This window comes from Carlito syrichta, unplaced genomic scaffold, assembly GCF_000164805.1.
Source record: "Carlito syrichta isolate Samal-C Ts95f unplaced genomic scaffold, Tarsius_syrichta-2.0.1 Scaffold305168, whole genome shotgun sequence".
In the NCBI taxonomy this organism is placed as follows: Eukaryota; Metazoa; Chordata; class Mammalia; order Primates; family Tarsiidae; genus Carlito; species Carlito syrichta.
This window is the reverse complement of record NW_007249264.1, coordinates 142447-160433: the sequence shown is the minus strand read 5'-3', so window position 1 is coordinate 160433 and position 17987 is coordinate 142447. Positions and strand designations below refer to the sequence as shown.

General features: G+C 38.3%; 1 protein-coding gene across 1 annotated transcript in view; it reads left to right on the top strand.

The window, feature by feature from the left end:
- The window catches only part of SLC39A8 (solute carrier family 39 member 8), a gene marked incomplete at its 5' end in the record, with an annotated part of 76099 nt that overhangs the window by 23150 nt on the left and 34962 nt on the right, over nt 1-17987 (top strand). The window contains 4 exons of the mRNA XM_008061255.2: nt 2396-2558; nt 11129-11298; nt 13217-13339; nt 13821-13985. Coding sequence (XP_008059446.2) covers nt 2396-2558; nt 11129-11298; nt 13217-13339; nt 13821-13985 — 621 coding nt within the window. The remainder of the gene's footprint in view (nt 1-2395; nt 2559-11128; nt 11299-13216; nt 13340-13820; nt 13986-17987) is intronic.

Genomic DNA, 17987 nt, shown 5'->3' with positions numbered 1-17987 from the left:
ACTGCCCAGGCAGGTCTCGAACCCGCAGGCTCAGGCAATCCACTCACCTCAGCCTCCCAAGGCGCGGGATTACAGGCTGAGCCACAGAGCCCAACTGTAATTATAGTCTTAACTTTGACAACTGCATAGATCTTGTTGTAATTTATGTTTTCATTTTTCCTTTACCAACAGTAGTGATCTCCTTGTATCAAAATCTGACATTTAAATTTCATTGTTTCTCTTGTGTCGGGAATTACAGCACCTTGTGGTCAAACAGTTAACATTAACTTTTGAATTCTTCCGACCATTCGCACTGTATTAGTCAGCTCAGGCTGCCATAACCAAATACTATAGCCTAGGTGGGTTAAGCAGCAGATATTTGTTTTCTCACAGTTTTGAAGTCTGGAAATCCAAGACCAAGGTGCCAGAAGGGTTGCTGTCTGGTGAAAGCTCTCTCCTTGGGTTGCAGATAACGTCTTCTCACTGTGTCATATGACATATGGCAGAGAGAGAGAGAGAGAGAGAGCACACCAGTGAGCAAATTCTTTGCTGTCTCTTCTTATAAGGGCACTGATCCCATTGGACAAGAGCCCTGTCTTCATGAACTCATCTAACCTTAATTTTCTCCTATGACCTCATCTCAAAATACCATCATGTTGGGAACTAGAGCTTCAGCATATGAATTTTGGGGGACACAATTAGCCCACAGCTAAGATCTTAGTGGAGTCTGGGTATTGGCTGAAGCATGCAAAGAACTTTTCTAAAAATGCTCAACCTCATATACCCAGAGGAACATAAATTGTTCTACCAAAAAGACACCTGCACACACATATTTATAGTTGCACTATTCATAATAGCAAAAACATGGAACCAACCCTACTGCCCATCAAAAGTGGACTGTATTTAAAAAATGTGATACATATACATGATGGAGTATTACAAAGCCATAAAGAACAAAATCATGAATTTTGCAGCAAGTTGGATGGAGCTGGAGACCATCATACATAGTGATCTTTCACAGAAACAAAGAACTGAATACCACATGTTCTCATTCATAAGTGGGACCTGTGATTAACATTAGCACAAGGAAGGGATCGGCAGTCAATGGACACTGCCAGGGAAGGGGAGGGGTAGGCACATAACAACACAAAGAGTACCTGGTCCTAAACCAGGGGAAGTGAGGACCAGCTGGAGACTCTAACTTCACCTGCACCCAGCCTACTTGTGTAGCTAATACTGACTTGTACCTCACATCTATAAAATAAAATCTTTTCTAAATTGTATTTATTAAAGATAGACGCTTCCATTTAAATGAATCAATATTTTTCACTCTGCAATTTTTTTTTTTTTTTTTTTTTGAGTTGGAGTCTCACTTTGTTGCCCAGGCTGGAGTGCAGTGGCATACTCCTGGCCACCGCAGCCTCAACTTGCTGGGCTCCAGCGATCCTTCCACCTCAACCTTCCAAGTAGACTGAACTACAGGTGCACGCTACCACGCCCAGCTAATTTTTGATTTATTGTAGAGACAAGTTCTCACCAAGTTGCCCAGGTGGGTCTCAAACCCACGGGCTAGGCAATTCACTTGCCTCAGCTACCCAAAATGCTGGGATTACAGGCTGAGCCACTGAGCCTGGCTCACTCTGTAACTCTTACCACATTTATTAACATTTGTTTCATAGTCTTCTTAATAATGCAAGTTCTGTATATGGAAAATAGTTTATAGTTAAAATGTGCCCAAGAATAAGATGATGCCTTGAAAAAGTTATTTTCACAGAGATATTTAGTTTAATGCAGATTCTGTTCCTCATTAATAGTTGATGAATTTCTAAACAACCCAGCACTATTTTCAAAACTTTATATAGTATAGAAAGTCTACCCACCATCATTGAGAATTAATACTTTCTGTTGAAGATTTACTTTGAAATAACACATACTGGAATTATTACAGTGTAGAGGAGCGATGGATTTCCTAATATGAAACTACAAGAAGCCAGTCTATAGGAAATGTTATAGAGAGCCATTCCAATATCCCACACAAAATATTCATTTAAACTAAACAAAAGTAAACTGACAGCAGAGACTGAGGGTATAAAATCATCTTAAAACCCTTTGTTTGAATGCTATTAGTGTGCTTTTATATTTTTAAGTCCTTGGACACACCCAAGTAAATTTTTATCTCTTTATCTGCTGTAGGTAGGCTGTTGATTAAGAGGGCTTTTTGCTTTTTCTTGTTTTCAGGTTTACAGGGGTGTGGACTGTTTTACAGTTTTGAGGATTCATCTATTTCTGTAGTGGACTTTTAGTATAAAGAGTGCTGTAAATCTGATGAAATAGTCTGTGTCTCTTTACAGGATCTTCCTTTTTGTGCTTTTAGTGTAATAACCCCTATGTGTTTTCTTTGTTGATTCTATTTCAGTGTTTATCTGCTGAAGAGATCTTTTCCCTTCATGGCTTTTCAAATGTTACCCATATAACCAGCTCCAACTTCTCTGTCATCTGTCCCGCTGTCTTACAGCAATTGAACTTTCACCCTTGTGACGACTGGCCCAAGCACAAAACGAAACCAAGTCTTTCAGAAGGTAAATTAAGTGTTTTATCTCATCTATTTGAAAAATCTGTGAACCATTATGAAATGGTGTTAGTATTCCTCTTTTTCTGATTTATTGCTTTTAATTAATCTACATAGACCCTTTTGGTTCTAGAAGTAAAATACTTGTATTCTGAAAGCATTTAGAATAAGAAGAATTATAACTCATTTAAGCTTCATAAGTTATGTTCTTTGTAGAGTCAAAATTATATTTAGTACACTTAAAAACTCTATAAAATTCAGTTCTTGATTTTAAACTATATATTTTATACTGTGCATATTGGATTGCTCATTAACTAGTTGGCTTATAATTAATCAGTAAATTTCCATTATCTTTTGCTTATCATATTATTTTAAAACAAGAGGTTGGGCTTGGTGGCTCAGCCTGTAATCCCAGCACTTTGGGATGCTGAGGCGAGTGGATTGCCTGAGCCTGCAGGTTCAAGACCCACCTGGGCAACTTGGCGAAACCTCGTCTCTATAATAAATCAAAAATTAGCCAAGTGTGGTAGCACACGCCTGCAATTCTGGCAACTCAGAAGGCCGAGGCGGAAGGATCCCCGGAGCCCAGTAGGTCGAGGCTGTGGTGGTCGGGAGCGTGCCCTGCACTCTAGTCTGGGTGACAGAGTGATACTTCAACTCAAAAACAAACAAACAAACAAAACGAGAAGAAAAATTCCCTGCCTTATTAGTAGAAAAGAAAGATACAAATAAACAGGCAAATAAATAATATAATTTCAGAATGAAACATGCTATGAGGAAAATAAAGTAGGCAAAGGATAGAAGGTGATGGTAGGTGAGTGTGAGTTTAGATAGGTCAAGGGATCCCTCTCTGATAAGGTTGAATCTGGGCAGAGTCCAGGCCATGGCAAGGTCTTCTGTTGCAGAAGAACATTTGTGGTCAAAGTAGTCAGCATAGCTTGGCACAAAAGGAGCAACAAGAAAGCCTATGTGTGTGGAGTCCAGTGAGCAGAAGAGGGTAAAAGAAGATTGCATCCCAAAGAGAGATGGAGGCTAGCGGGGAGGTTTTGTGGTGACTAGTAAATTGATTGGGTTTTATTCTGAGTGTAGTATGATGCCACTATAGTGTTCTAAACAGGGGAGTGCCCTGACTTCATTCAAATCTGTAAGAGATTATCCACCTGCAGTTTGAAGAATAGATTGTAATGGGGTAAGGTCAGAAACAAGGTGATTGGTCAGAAAACTATTTGCATGGGGCTGATTCTTAAGATGATGGGGACTTGGACTAAGGTGGGGGAAGTAGAAGTGAGATGAATTGGTCAGATTCAGGATGGGTTTTAGAGATCACGCTAAAGTGGGTTGCCTCTGGATTGGATGTGGGAGAGAAAAAGATGAGTCAAGGTATGAGTCAGAGAAATTGGAGAGATAGTTGTATCATTTCCAGGTATGTAGAAGACTGAAAGGAGACATTTTATTGTGGAGGAAGGGAGTGGTGAGGATGAAGAGCATAATTTTTGACACGATCACTTTGAGACATTGACATAGACCCCAAGTGGGGATGGACAGCATGTAGTGGCACACAGACAACTGGAGAAGAGATTGTATTCAGAGGAGAGATTGAGCCAGAAGATTTGCCAGTCCAGAGATGATATTTAAAGACGTTGGTCTGAGTGAGCTCATCTAACGTGAGAATAGATAAAGATAGAGACCAAAAGGGAAACTCAACAAAGAAAGCACCCATTTCACTTACTTTTGGATTCCTTTGTGTATGTACACTTCAATCTCTATACTAATAGCAAGAAAATAACAATAACAATGAAAAAATTAACAACCAATTCTTTTGTGGTACTTACTATGTGACAGGCACTGTTTCAAGTACTTTACATCTATTAACTCATTGAATCTTCATGCAACTATATGACATAGACATTAATATTCCCATTTTACCACCAAGAAAACTGAAGAATAAAAATCATTTGCTCAAAGTTGCACAACTTGTATGTGGTAGAGTCAGCTTCAACCCAGGTTGTCTCGGCTTCAAGAGCTCATGTTCTCATTTATATTCTATATTAATATATACCAAGCATAGAAGTCACCAAGCACAATTTGTCAATATAATTAGCAATTTTGTGAATAACAATAATTTCATTTTTGAAATAGTAGTAATTTTGAAAAACTGCTAGTTGTTCAAGCAAATATTTTTGCTGGAGCATATTTTATTTCTACAACCCTTTTTCTCTTTAATACAGCTTGCACTTTACATTCAAAAGTAAAGTCAGCAAATGCTTAAGTGTACCAACATTTACTAATCGTAGAGCACAGTGAAATTAGACTCTGAAGTCAGCCCACCTAGGCTCAAATCCCGGCTCTATGATTTTCTAGCTATGTTGGGCACATGACTTTAACCTTCTTCAGCCTCAGTTTCCTCATCTAAAATAGTACCTTTCTCATAGAGTTGCTATACAGATTAAATTACTTAATGTTCATAAAGTACTTAGAAAATTATCTGACACATAGTTAAGTGTTATATTGGCCTGCTAGATGAGTCTGTTAAATAAATAATATATATCTAATATGTATATAATTCTAAGTACAGGGAGTGAGGCTTTAGAAAAAGCAAATTCTCTACTCTGTGCAAGTTAATTACTAATATTCAAAAGTACTTTAAATCCCCCAGTTGCCTCGGTTACTGTATTTCCAGAACCAGGAGGTACGAACTGAGAAGTCAGAAGGAGGAAGTGAGAGACAGAATTCTAGGGACAATACTAAAAGGCATAAAATGGAAAAGTCAACAATTCTAAGTTACAAAATCAGAAAGACAACAAATATTTGGACAAAGGACCTCTCCAAAAAGAGAAATGTTTCTTAGGGTGCATATCATCTTAGGAATTGAAATGGGACTGGAGTGAGATGCGATAGGGTGGGGAAAGATAGGGAAACTTTTCTAGGCAATTAGGAAAAACTATTAGATTTATTATGAATCTAATTTGATTTGATTATGCATTGCCTTTTTTTTTTCTGAGTTGGAGTCTCACTCCTTCACCCAGACTGGAGTGCAGTGGCATGCTCCTAGCCATAGCAGCCTTGACCTGCTGGGCTCCGGCGATCCTTCCGCCTCAGCCTTTCAAGTAGCTGGAACTATAGGCGCGCGCTACCACGCCTAGCTAATTTTTGATTTATTGTAGAGATCGGTTTCGCCAAGTTGCCCGGGTGAGTCTTGAACCCGCGGGTTCAGGCAATCCACTTGCCTCGGACTCCCAAAGTGCTGGGATTACAGGCTGAGCCACTGAGCCCGACCACTTTGTTCTTGAACATGTGTTTATAGGTTCACCCCATTCCCTGGTCCCTATGTGATCCTATTATTTTCTCACTAAGAAATGATTTTAAAATAATTAAATGCACCAGATTCTTGATGTATCTGTCCACTTAATACAGTTTCAAGTCTTAGCTCATTTGTGGAAGACCAAATAAAAGCAGTCCAAAGAGGTCATGATATAAGAATTTTATGAATATATGTTGACATTTCAGTGTGCAGATAAAATATACTAATTTCTCAGAGACCTCACATTTTATTTTGAAATTGCCTTAAAAATATGCTTTATAAAATTATATGAATGAGGACAGTAAGCTGATGGCAAATTAAATTCTCTAGGAGAGAAATTAATTAATAATCTTATTTTTCAGAAACCTCACATTTTATTTTTGAAGGTGTCTTCAAAAACATGCTATGTAAAGTCATTAATGAGTGCAATAAACTGATGGTAAATTAAATTTTCTAGGAGAGAAATTTACTACATTTTAGCAATAAGTTAATGGTCTGAAATTGCTTCATTTTTTTTTTTTTTTTTGATGAGGGCACAGAGCAGTATTTAATGCAAATAACAGATAAAATAATAGAACATTACTTGAAGCATCCATGAAGATCACGTTGTCCATCTCCATGACACAACCAGACATAAATCTAAGCTCCAGAGAGGTTAAGTGGCCTCCTGTAGGTACCATTCCTGAGGTGAGGTGACAGTTCTTGATTTCTAGTTTGTTACTCTTTTCATTGTATAATAATGAATTAAATGAACTAAAATATATGTGATGATCTACTTACTCATTTTTCTGAAATATTATAACAATAAACATCATTTATAAGGGACTTGTCATATTTTAGAAACAGCATTAATTGGTTTTATTTTATTCTTGTAAAAAAAGGTTTGAAATAGAAGCTATTTCTATCTGCATTTTAAATATGAGAAAACTGAAGCTTAGTGATGCCTATGATGTCAATAAAGGGAAGAGCCAAAATTTGAACACCAGTCCTCTGACTCCAGAGTTTGCACTGTTAACCACCATTAACTGGTAAAAGCTTCTGATCTGAGTGGGGCCAGTCTGTGCTGTTTGCAGATCGGCAAAATGGTGATCCAAATAGAATCATATTTTCTGATCTATAAGATGGGCATAATAATAACACCTAGCTCACACAGTTATTGTGAAAATTAAATGAGTTAAAATAGCTGAAATTGTTAGAACAGTCTTAACACACAATGTACATTCAATAAATTTAACTCTTATCACTCATATTTCTTGGAAATCTATTAAAATCTTTCAGAGTTCATGTAGAAGGAGATAGGACCCTCTCTGAAACACATCCTTAGAAGAAGTTCCATGGGTATATGGAGAAGTCGAAAGAGTGTTTTCTTACTAATTTATTCTTTTGTGCCCCAGTTGAGTGGAAATTTTTTTTTTCCTGAATAATGTTCTAACAATAAAAAAAGAAGAAGCTCTGTAATGTGCCTAGAACATAATGATTTAGACTCCCAGTCTCCCAAGTGGTGCCGATAAATGTGCACAAGGGCAAGGAAGTTTAGGAAGATTGCATAAGCAAATGGATTGTGTGTGTGTGTGTGTGTGTGTGTGTGTGTGTGTGTGTGTGTGTGTGTGTTTTAACAGAGTTTGAGCTGCAACTTGAAATAGGGTGTTCATTAATTCATTCAGCAAAGAACATTGTTTATTTATAAACAATCATGTTTTTATTCTTACATGTTTAAACTTCAAAGTACTCTCCGTTTGATGCAGTATACCTATTGAGTCACTTTTTCCATGCCAATAAAGGGAAGAGCCAGTTTTTGAAGTCATCAATTTTGATGCCTTTTAGTGCTTCTGCTAATTTTTGTTTCACCTCTTCCACATGGGCAAAACATTTCCCTTTGAGGACTTTTTTCATGGGGAAACAAAAAAGTCACTTGGGGTGAGATCTGGTGAATAGGGGTCACAGGAGTCATGCTGGTTTTGGTCAAAAACTGCTGAACACTCAGCACAGTATGGGTAGGTGCGCTCATAAATCACCCATCATGAAATGGGTAAATGTATTGAAAGAATCTCAAAAAAAAAAAACATTGAAGCCAAACGCAGCCTCTCACAACAATGCTAGCTGGAACACTGATGCCAGTGGGTTCCTAAACACTTACCTATCAGGGAAAGCCTGTATTACAAGGTACCTGCCCTCCAAAAAGTATTTCTGGTTTTTTTGGGAGGTTCCCCTCATATGTACTATCTGCTGGCCAATTTTCTTGGTACTGAGAATAAATAAAACATAGACCCTTCCATTGAGAATCTTGCAGTGTATATGATATAGACACATATATGTGATAAAATTACAGTAGCACACGAGAAATGGTAAGTGAACCAATTAGCTTCAAACAGAAAGCTATGGGAAATCTTGATGCTCAATGGCTAGCTTCCTGGAGGAACAGGGAAGTTTTGTAGAGAGTTGGCTTGAGAAACGTATATTTCTCAGGCATGGAAGATGGACAGGTGTTTCCAGACAGTGTAAGTAGAAAGGTAATGCTGTGTTGAGAAAACATCATGCTTTGATAAAGGCCATGATGAGAAGGTATAAACAACACCAGAGAGGTTGTGTGTTAGTCAGTTTATGGAGGGAAGTATCAAATGGGAGCATGAGATGATCACTTTTGTGATTTGGTATTAGTATGGAGGCTTGGTCAACTAGTGAATGGGAGATCAGATAGAAAGCTGTCATATTGGCTGGGCTCAGTGGCTCAGCCTGTAATCCGCACTTTGGGAGGCCGAGGTGAGTGGATTGCCTGAGTCTGAGGGTTCGAGACCCACCTGGGCCACTTGGCGAGACCTCGTCTCTACAATAAATCAAAAACCAGCCGGGCGTGGTAGCACGCTCCTGTTGTTCCAGCTCCTTGAAAGGCTGAGGTGGAAGGATCACTGGAGCCCAGCAGGTTGAGGCTGTGGTGGCCGGGAGCGTGCCACTGAACTCCAGTCTGGGCGAGAGAGTGAGACTCCAACTCGGAAAAAAAGAAAAAAAAAAAAAAGAAAGCTGTCATATATAGGATAAAGGAGTGAGAGATTATGAGGACATTCAAGGCACTGGCAATTAGGATGGAGAAGCTGGAGACAGGAGATACCTGAGGCAGAACTGGTAGGGTTTGATCACCATTTGTCTATGGAATTAATTAGTGGAGAGTGAGAAATTGAAATTGATCCTAATGCTTCTGCTAATTATGTAGGTTAGTGAACCTACATATTATACAATGAATTGGAGTATTCATTCTCGGGAGAAGTTGATGAGTTTAATATGTGTATGTAACTTAGCCTCTATTTGCTACTCATTCTATTTGCTAGTCATTCTTTGACTTTTTATTTTAGTTTTCAACCTGTATATATCTTGTCCCCCCAATAAGATTATAAATATTTATTGAATGAATGAATGAGTGTAGGCTAGTGATGGGATAGAAAACTGTGTTAAGGGAAAACCTATGTTCCCTGTGTTAAGGGAAAACATGAAAAAAAGTGTGAGATTGAGAACTTTCTTTCAGTGGAAATTCTGAGGGGAGTAGGCTGGTAAGGTAATAGAAGGGAATGAGGTGGACTATTGGATCACATGGTAGGGCATGGCCAGGGTCTGAAACTGATAGGAAAGTGTCCTGAGAAAATAAAGCTGTTATGGTCAGTGCTTTGATGACTCATAGTTACATAGTACCACTTATTATAGTCCTTTTCATTTGGTTCTCAGCACAGGATACTTTGTATTACTGTGTGATGTATGTGTGTGTATTTGTATGTTTATAGGAATATGGGTGGTCTATGTCTTGGGCTGGATGAGTGCTTGCTATGTTTGTTTATTTACAGATAAAATCACTTGATCTAAGAAGAATGATAGTGAATAAGCTTGTTTTATTGAAGGATACAATTTTTACAATGTTGTTGAGTCCTTTGGGCATTTTAAAAATTAGATTGTCTCTACAGGAGTAATGAAGCATCCTGCTAAAAAATGGGGGCCTGAGAGCCAGACTGTCCCGGTTCAAAACCCAGCTTTCCATTTGTGTGAGAACTCCATAGGCTTTGATTTCCCCAACTGTAAGCAGGAGGCCATGGTGGTACTTCTCTCACAGGATTTTATGAGGAGCAAATGAGTTGATACATGTTGAGCACTTAGTGCAGTACCTAGTGCATGGCAGATGCTCACTGAAGTTGTTTCTAGTGCCACTGAGGAAGGTGGCCCAACATTTTCTGAGTATTTTAAGGAAGTGGCAATGCGGAGAGCTACTTTCTCCTCTTTCACATTGTACTTTGTGCAGTGTGTGGGGCCACATAAAGCCACTCGTGGCAAAATTCCAGGAACCAGGTTGTGTCTCACGTCCTGGGTATGTTTCACTTGCATTCCCATTTTTGCTCTTAAACCAACCCCTCTAGGAGGGGTAGATTGAGGCCCTAAGGCAATAGGTTAGCCATGCTGTTAGATGTAGAGTTTAGGATTGTATTCATTTCATTCTAGGCAACAATTATTGAGTACCTCTTGTGTGCCAGGCCCTTGGTCTGATAAAAGATAAAAAACAGATAAAAGATAGATAAAAGACATAGTTGCCTTTTGTCACCAGCATCTCAGTAAGTGACATTTTTCCTTAGTCTGGGTCTGGCATGGTGATTTGTGCAACACAGTGGCTTTCTTCGTCCCCTACTCACTTCCTGAGTGCTCATTGTACTAGGCTGACTTTGTGTCCCAGGAAGCCCCAGCTGCCTTCTCTGAGGAGGTGCTCTCCTCAGGAGTCTGCAGACAAATGATTATGACAAGCTCAGTAGCAGCAGATGTGGTCATCTTGAAGCTAACCTACTCTGATGCATCTCCAACCCTACCCTCCACCCATCATCCCATACCTTTGCCTTGAAACTTACACCACCTCTGTGTTCCTCTGAAAAACTGGGTTTTAAATTGGGCCTTGAACCATAGATGAAACTAGGTGGCTTGGAGCCTGTAGGCCTCAGATTGTTTGTCAGTATTCTTGATGTTCCCCCAATTCCCTGCAAGTTGTAAAAATCTTGGATCCCATAATGATGATTGAGGACTGATTAAAACATAGGCAGTATTACTGTGAATGGTGACTGTGCTATTTCATCTACTTTCCTTATCTTTACTGGCAACTACAGTTTTCTGTATCATTTTCATTGAGAAGATTTTGTTGTTTTAAAGAAGGTATCTATTTCAAGTTTTTAAAGAAGGTTTCAAGCTTAATGTAAAGTAAGACTCTGTTTGATTCCTTTGCTCTGATTACTTTTTACTTTTTTCCTTCTGACCCACAGTTTGGGGATACGGATTCCTGTCAGTGACAATTATCAATCTGGCATCTCTCCTTGGATTGATTTTGACTCCATTGATAAAGAAATCTTATTTCCCAAAGATTTTGACCTATTTTGTGGGGCTGGCTATTGGGACTCTTTTTTCAAATGCAATTTTCCAGCTTATTCCAGAGGTAAGGATGTTGGCTATTTGTTTCTGTGAATAATTGTTTCTTTTGAGCGTCTTAGCACTGTGTATGTTTTTAGCCTTCATAATTATCACAGCATTTTATGACATTTATGGTTTATAGGGTTGTGGATAAGAGAAAGCTGAATCACAGCGATTGTAAAAGGCCTGTCCCAAGGTGCAATGGATGTCAGTGTCGGAGACAAAATTAATAGTCTAGATGGGCCAGCCACCAGGACGTGCTCAGACAACTCTGGGACCTCTCTGAAGGCCTTAAAACTTTATTCTGGCTTGCATTTGGCAAATAAAATTTTTTTTTCTTTCTTTTTTTTTTTGAGTTGGAGTCTCACTCTGTTGCCCAGACTGGAGTGCAGTGGCATGCTCCCGGCCACTGCAGCCTCTACCTGCTGGGCTCTGGCCACCCTTGCACTTCAGTCTTCCAAGTAGCTAGAACTACAGGCACGTGCTACCACACCCAGCTAGTTTTTGATTTATTGTAGAGATGAGGTCTCGCCAAGTTGCCTGGGTGGGTCTCGAACCCATGGGCTCAGGCAATCCATTTGCCTTGGCCTCCCAAAGTGCTGGGATTACAGGCTTGAGCGACCGCCCCCAGCCTGTTATTTCATTTTATTTTTATAACTTCTGTATTACACAAATGCAGCAGATATTTTAATGGCATTTTGTACTGTATAATGGGCACAGAGAAGTCACTCCAATGAAGATGTTGCCCTGAGATCTTCCCAGAGGTAGACATAGGGCAAGAAGCCAGACATCCTCTAATTTGCCCCAGGGGGGAGATTTATAATGTGTGTAATGGTGTAAAATTGTGACTTTTTACAAATTACTTGCTCCTCCTATTTTATTTAAGTTTATGTTTCTTATCTATTGGGAACATCTTGACTCTTTGTAACTTCAAACTCTAACTTTTGCCTTTTGTCCTTTAAACAGGATTATTTCATTCTTACTGGTGTGTGTGTGTGTGTGTGTGTGTGTGTGTATGTGTGTGTGTGTGCGTACTTGTGGTGTGATTGGTGAGAAGCTTAAATATTTTTTTTTTCATTTTTATTCTTGGGTCTAGTCCTTGATTGAGTTCTTTTTAGGACTCATTGAAACTATAGGTAAAAGCTGGGCTCGGTGGCTCAGCCTATAATTCCGCACCTTGGGAGGCTGAGGTGAGTGGATTGCCTGAGCCCGCGGGTTCGAGACCTGCCTTGGCAACTTGGTGAGACCTCATCTCTACAATAAATCAAAAATTAGCCGGGTGTGGTAGTGTGCTCCTGTAGTTCCAGCTGCTTGGAAGGCTGAGGCGGAAGGATCACCGGAGCCCAGCAGGTCGAGGTTGCAGTGGCCAGGAGCGGCCACTACACTCCAGTCTGGGCGACAGAGTGAGACTCAAAAAAAAGAAAAAGAAAAGAAAAGAAATTATAGGTAAAAAAGAATATTTCTTGGGAAAAAACCCAAGTGACCTGCCATTTTTGCTGTAGAAGTTTGACTCTGGATATCATGGGCAAACTACACTACTTTTGGAGAAAGTAGGTAAACAACATAGTATCTTCATTATCTATACCTAGTATTATCTTCTAAAAATGAGAAGCAGTGTTTCTTCTTTACTGCTAAAAGTTCACTCCTTCAAGGAAAGCGTTGCTATAGGTGTTACAGCTAGGAAACTGTAAGATTCTCAGGTGACTTTATTTAATGGGGCTTTTGAGTATAAGATTTCTATGCCTTCTCATACACTTTGATTATTCAAAGTTCAGAGCTTTTGTTTTGTGGTTTTTGGCAGGTGAGTTTCCAGTATCACTTGGATGTGAAGATGGACTTGGAACATTGGCGAAAATTGTATACTGAGGAATTATAACATTATTTTCCATAAATCAAGTAAATTACTTTGTTTTACCTGACTTGCCTTTATTTTTCTCCTTTAGGCATTTGGATTTAATCCAAAAATTGACAACTATGTGGAGAAGGCAGTTGCTGTGTTTGGTGGATTTTACCTACTTTTCTTTTTTGAAAGAATGCTTAAGATGCTGTTAAAGACATATGGTCAGGTAAATGGACTTTATTTAAAATGTTTGATATTTTACTCCCTAAAGTTACTTTATATAGACAAATAAGGCAAGAATTTTATTCTTAGAATTATGTGAACAGTCCAGCTATTAGACTTGTGAATGTGAGGAGGACAAAAAGAGTCAGTATTTTGACAAGATAAATACTTACTGCATGTTGAAAAATTTGGAGCAAGTACCAACAATGTAATGTTGAATAACAGATGTGAATAATTGGTATTCCATTTATATTCATCAAAATAAGAAAGTATGTGTGTCCTAATGTTTCTAAACAGAACAACAGAATCTAATAAATTAAAATACATTTAAAGAGAGAGAAAATGTATACATTAAAAAAATGTCACTACATATAGAATAAACAAAAATTTTCTCTTATAAATAAAAAGCAGTAAACCTTTTTTTCTTGTCTGCATGAGCCATCTTTTTTCTTCTTATAATCTCTTCACCTTTTTTCCCCATGTAGAATGATCACACCCACTTTGGAAATGATGAATTTGGTCCGCAAGAAAAAGCTCATCAACCTAAAACATTACCTGCCATCAATGGTGTGACATGCTATGCAAACCCTGCTGTCACAGAGCCTAATGGACACATTCATTTTGACAATGTCAGTGTAGTATCTCTACAGGTATATGTTGATTCCATTTTTCCTTTCTTGAATTCCTATACTGCATTCTTAAATGAATATATCAAACGTGTTCCTGTTTGTGTGGGTTATGAATGTAAATCTGCATTTTTTTCCCACACTTCCTTTAAATTTTTACTCTAAACAGGTGAGTTAGGAAAGAAATTGTAGATCACTGGGTCTGGGATTTTATTATTATTTAAAATTATTTACAAGAATCTCTCCATTAGATTTCTATTTACTAATAGTGAAATCAGTTCATAGCATTCACTTATCTTACATTTCTCTCAAGATCCAAAACCAAAGAATTCTTTCAGTGATTTTAAATTTGCAAGAAGAAAGAAGATCTTAAGCTGTTAAAATTTTGTTTATTAATTAATTGTCTTAGGATTTATATCCACATGTACATATAAATAATATTAATAGGTGCCATTTTTTGAGCAAGTACTATAGGCCAGGTAATGTGCTAGGCATTTAATTATTTGATCTCTTTTACTTCTTTTATAGCAACTGTTCAGTGTAAGGGTTATTTTCTATGTATTACAACTACTTTATCTTCAAGTGATGGAAATCAAACTCAAATTACGTGTGCACAACATAGAGGAGAATGTATTACAAGGATACTGGAATGCCTATTTGAACAGCCAAGCTATGGGAAGAATGAGAACCTAGGAACCATTAGAATAGGACTCTTTCTCCTTCTCTTTCTTGATTCTTAGCATAATTCTTTTATTTCACTGTGAACTTTCTTTTTCCATAAGTGGTAAGCATAGCCATTAGCAACTACTGAAATTTATATTTTATAATTTTACCTACTAGAAGGAAATTAACCAGATCTTCTCAGTCCTAAATCCATAATTCCTGGGAAGTGTCTTCCTGGTCCAACTTAAATTAGATGATTGCTTCTAGGCTATTCTAAAAGTACTTAGGGGGTTGGGCCTCTTTGATGACACCAAAGGAGTAATGATGGAGTAGAGGATTGGTTACCAAAAAGGGATGCTGGGATGATAGTATTATTGGTGTCCACAACAATTCTCATTTGACAGATGGAGAAAGTGGAGCTTTAGATGTTAAATAACCTTTTAAGTATTACTCAGGAAATGGCAGAGCCTCAAGCTACAAAGTTAGATATAAATGTGAATAATTAAAAAGAAAATCCAAGCCGGGCTCGGTGACTCAGCCTGTGATCCCAGCACTTTGGGAGGCTGAGGTGAGTGGATTGAGTGAGCCCGCGGGTTCGAGACCTGCCTGGTCAACTTAGTGAGACCTCATCTCTACAATAAATAAAATTAGCCAGGTATGGTAGTGCACGCCTGTAGTTCTAGCTACTTGGAAGGCTGAGGTGGAAGGATTGTCGGAGCCCAGCAGGTTGAGGCTGCAGTGGCCGGGAGCGGCCACTGCACTTCAGTCTGGGTGACAGAGTGAGACTCCAACTCAAAAAAAAAAAAAAAGAAAAGCCAGCTACAGGGAAAAAAGCAAAAAACAGTTATCTGGAAGAGTTTATGATGGCAAATGACCTGAGTTTCCTTCTGGAAAGAAACCATGATTGGTCATATGCTTCTCCCTACTTGATTAAGGAAAATTTCAAGTGTGTTTGAAGAGGCAGTCTGGTAATTGCACTAACTTAAGAAGAAATTCTTTTATGCTATGTAAGGAGTGATGCTTTCAGATGAGATTTTGAAAAGACTATAAAAATATTCAAATAGGTAATTTCTTATAATAATTACAGCTTACATTTTTTAAATGCTCAAGTACTGTTCCTAGCATATTACATGAGTTACCTCATTTGATTCTCGCAATAACCTAGGGTATAAGTATTCTTTTGGGATACTGTGACTTAGAGAGGTTAAATAACAAACCCAAGGACACACAGTGCTTAAATGACAAAGCTTGGATTAATACTGAGACTGTCTGATGCTGAAGCCTGTGTTCTTATATACTTTACTGGAGTGCCTGCCTCCTCATGTTACTGCTTTACTAGAAGCAAGAGAACAATACTAACTCTTAATAAGTATTTATTTTTGTAGGGAGAGAAAGATAACTTGCTTTCTGAGGATGTAATTGAACACAAGGCATAGCAGAGTGAACCTAGAGAATGATAGTTAAAATCCTTCCTTACACCATGTGCCTATATTCTAGTTGCCTTATACAAGCAAGCTGTTGGTAAATACTGGATCATAGTGAAACTGTGGTTGAACTCTGGCAAGTGATTCAAGAGGTGCCAGTCAGCTATGTTTTTGATTCAAACATTGGTTAATGATTCTTCTGTACCAGGTGATGGATACTCTGCAATGAAATTTGGAACCTAACTTGAATTCTTGCTCTAATGAAGGTCCTCCTAGATCTCTCAGAGTTAGCAAGATAACTTTAGGAAGGAGCTTTGACCTTGGCCCGACCTTGAACAAATTCTCCATTGGGATTTTAAGATCCTGTAGCACAAAGCATGGAAGAGATACAATTTTGGATTTACAATATTTAAAGGGTTACTGATCTTCTTGACTATAGTAGAACCTCAGTGTGACCTCTCCAGATTTCAGGAAAGTTCCTTCTAATGAACCTAGTAGGGTAAGCTAGCTGCTAAATGCGCTTCAAATATAAGAATGAACCAATAGGAATATTTATATTTAGATAGGAGGATGTCTGTCAAAGGATTTAGCTTTTGTAAGAGGCCATAATATTCTTTTTGATCATAATTAACAAATAAATCAAGCTGCTCAAAAGTTTGATTTTAGTTAAAGTTTTAAGCCTCCTGGTTTAGGATTAGCTATGGCCAGAAGACATGTTTGCGGCAAATTTAAGCACCGTGACAATAATGGGGTCCTCAACATGATCCTGTTTTACATAATATAGAAATATAATTAAAAGCTATTTTTACTCCACTCCTGGTAGTAGTGCTAGCATGCAGGCTTTCATTCATTTATTCGGTAAATATTTATTGAGCTCATTTTCCTAGGCATTGGAGATTCAGAAGAAAACACATTCTTTTTTTTGAGTTGGAGTCAAAGAAATAAAATTTAAGAAAGAAATATGTCTGGATATTGCTTTAAGAGAGTAAGTATTGCAATACAAGTGATAGTGATTTTCTTTTTTGTTTTTTTGAGTTGGAGTCTCACTCTGTCACCCAGACTGGAGTGCAGTGGCCGCTCCCGGCCACCACAGCCTCGACCTGCTGGGCTCCGGAGATCCTTCCGCCTCAGCCTTCCAAGTAGCCGGAATTACAGGCATGCGCTACCAATGCCCGGCTGATTTTTTGATTTATTTTTTGATTTATTGTAGAGATGAGGTCTCGCTGCCCAGGCGGGTCTCGAACCCGCGGGCTCAGGTAATCCACTCACCTTGGCCTCCCAAAGCGCGGGATTACAGGCTGAGCCACTGAGCCCGGCCTAGTGATTTTTATAATAAAATTAAAATATTCTGTAATATGTGTGTATATTTAATATAATTTTTATAATGTTTACTAAATAGATATATTGCATACTGGTGGAGATTGGGCTTCAGTTGACCCATTCCTCAGATAGTTAACATTGTACCCAATAGTTTCTGAACCCTAGCCCCTCTCTATTCCTCTTCTCTTATTGGTGTCCTCAGTTGTCTGTTATTTCCATCTTTGTGGTCATCTAGCTCCCGCATGTAAGTGAGAACATGTGGTGTTTGGTTTTATGTTTCTGAGTCCACTTAGACATGTTGTTCTACTATTTTATATTATAAAAATTATTTAACTTAGGTGACTCCATTAAAATGTTTGAACCTGATAGTCTAATTTATGGTTCATTTGAGTACAAGTATGACTTTAAGAATTTTGTCGGCAATCCCTATTGCTATTGTTTCAACAGAGTAAAACTTTTCCAAATTGGAAATAATAAGGAACTATCTAGTCTAATTTGGCATTACCATCAATGGAATGTGAATTATGTGAAAAATCTACATTATGACAGCATGCTTCTATTTTTTTGAGTTGGAGTCTCACTCTGTTACCCAGACTGGAGTGCAGTGGCACGCTCCCGG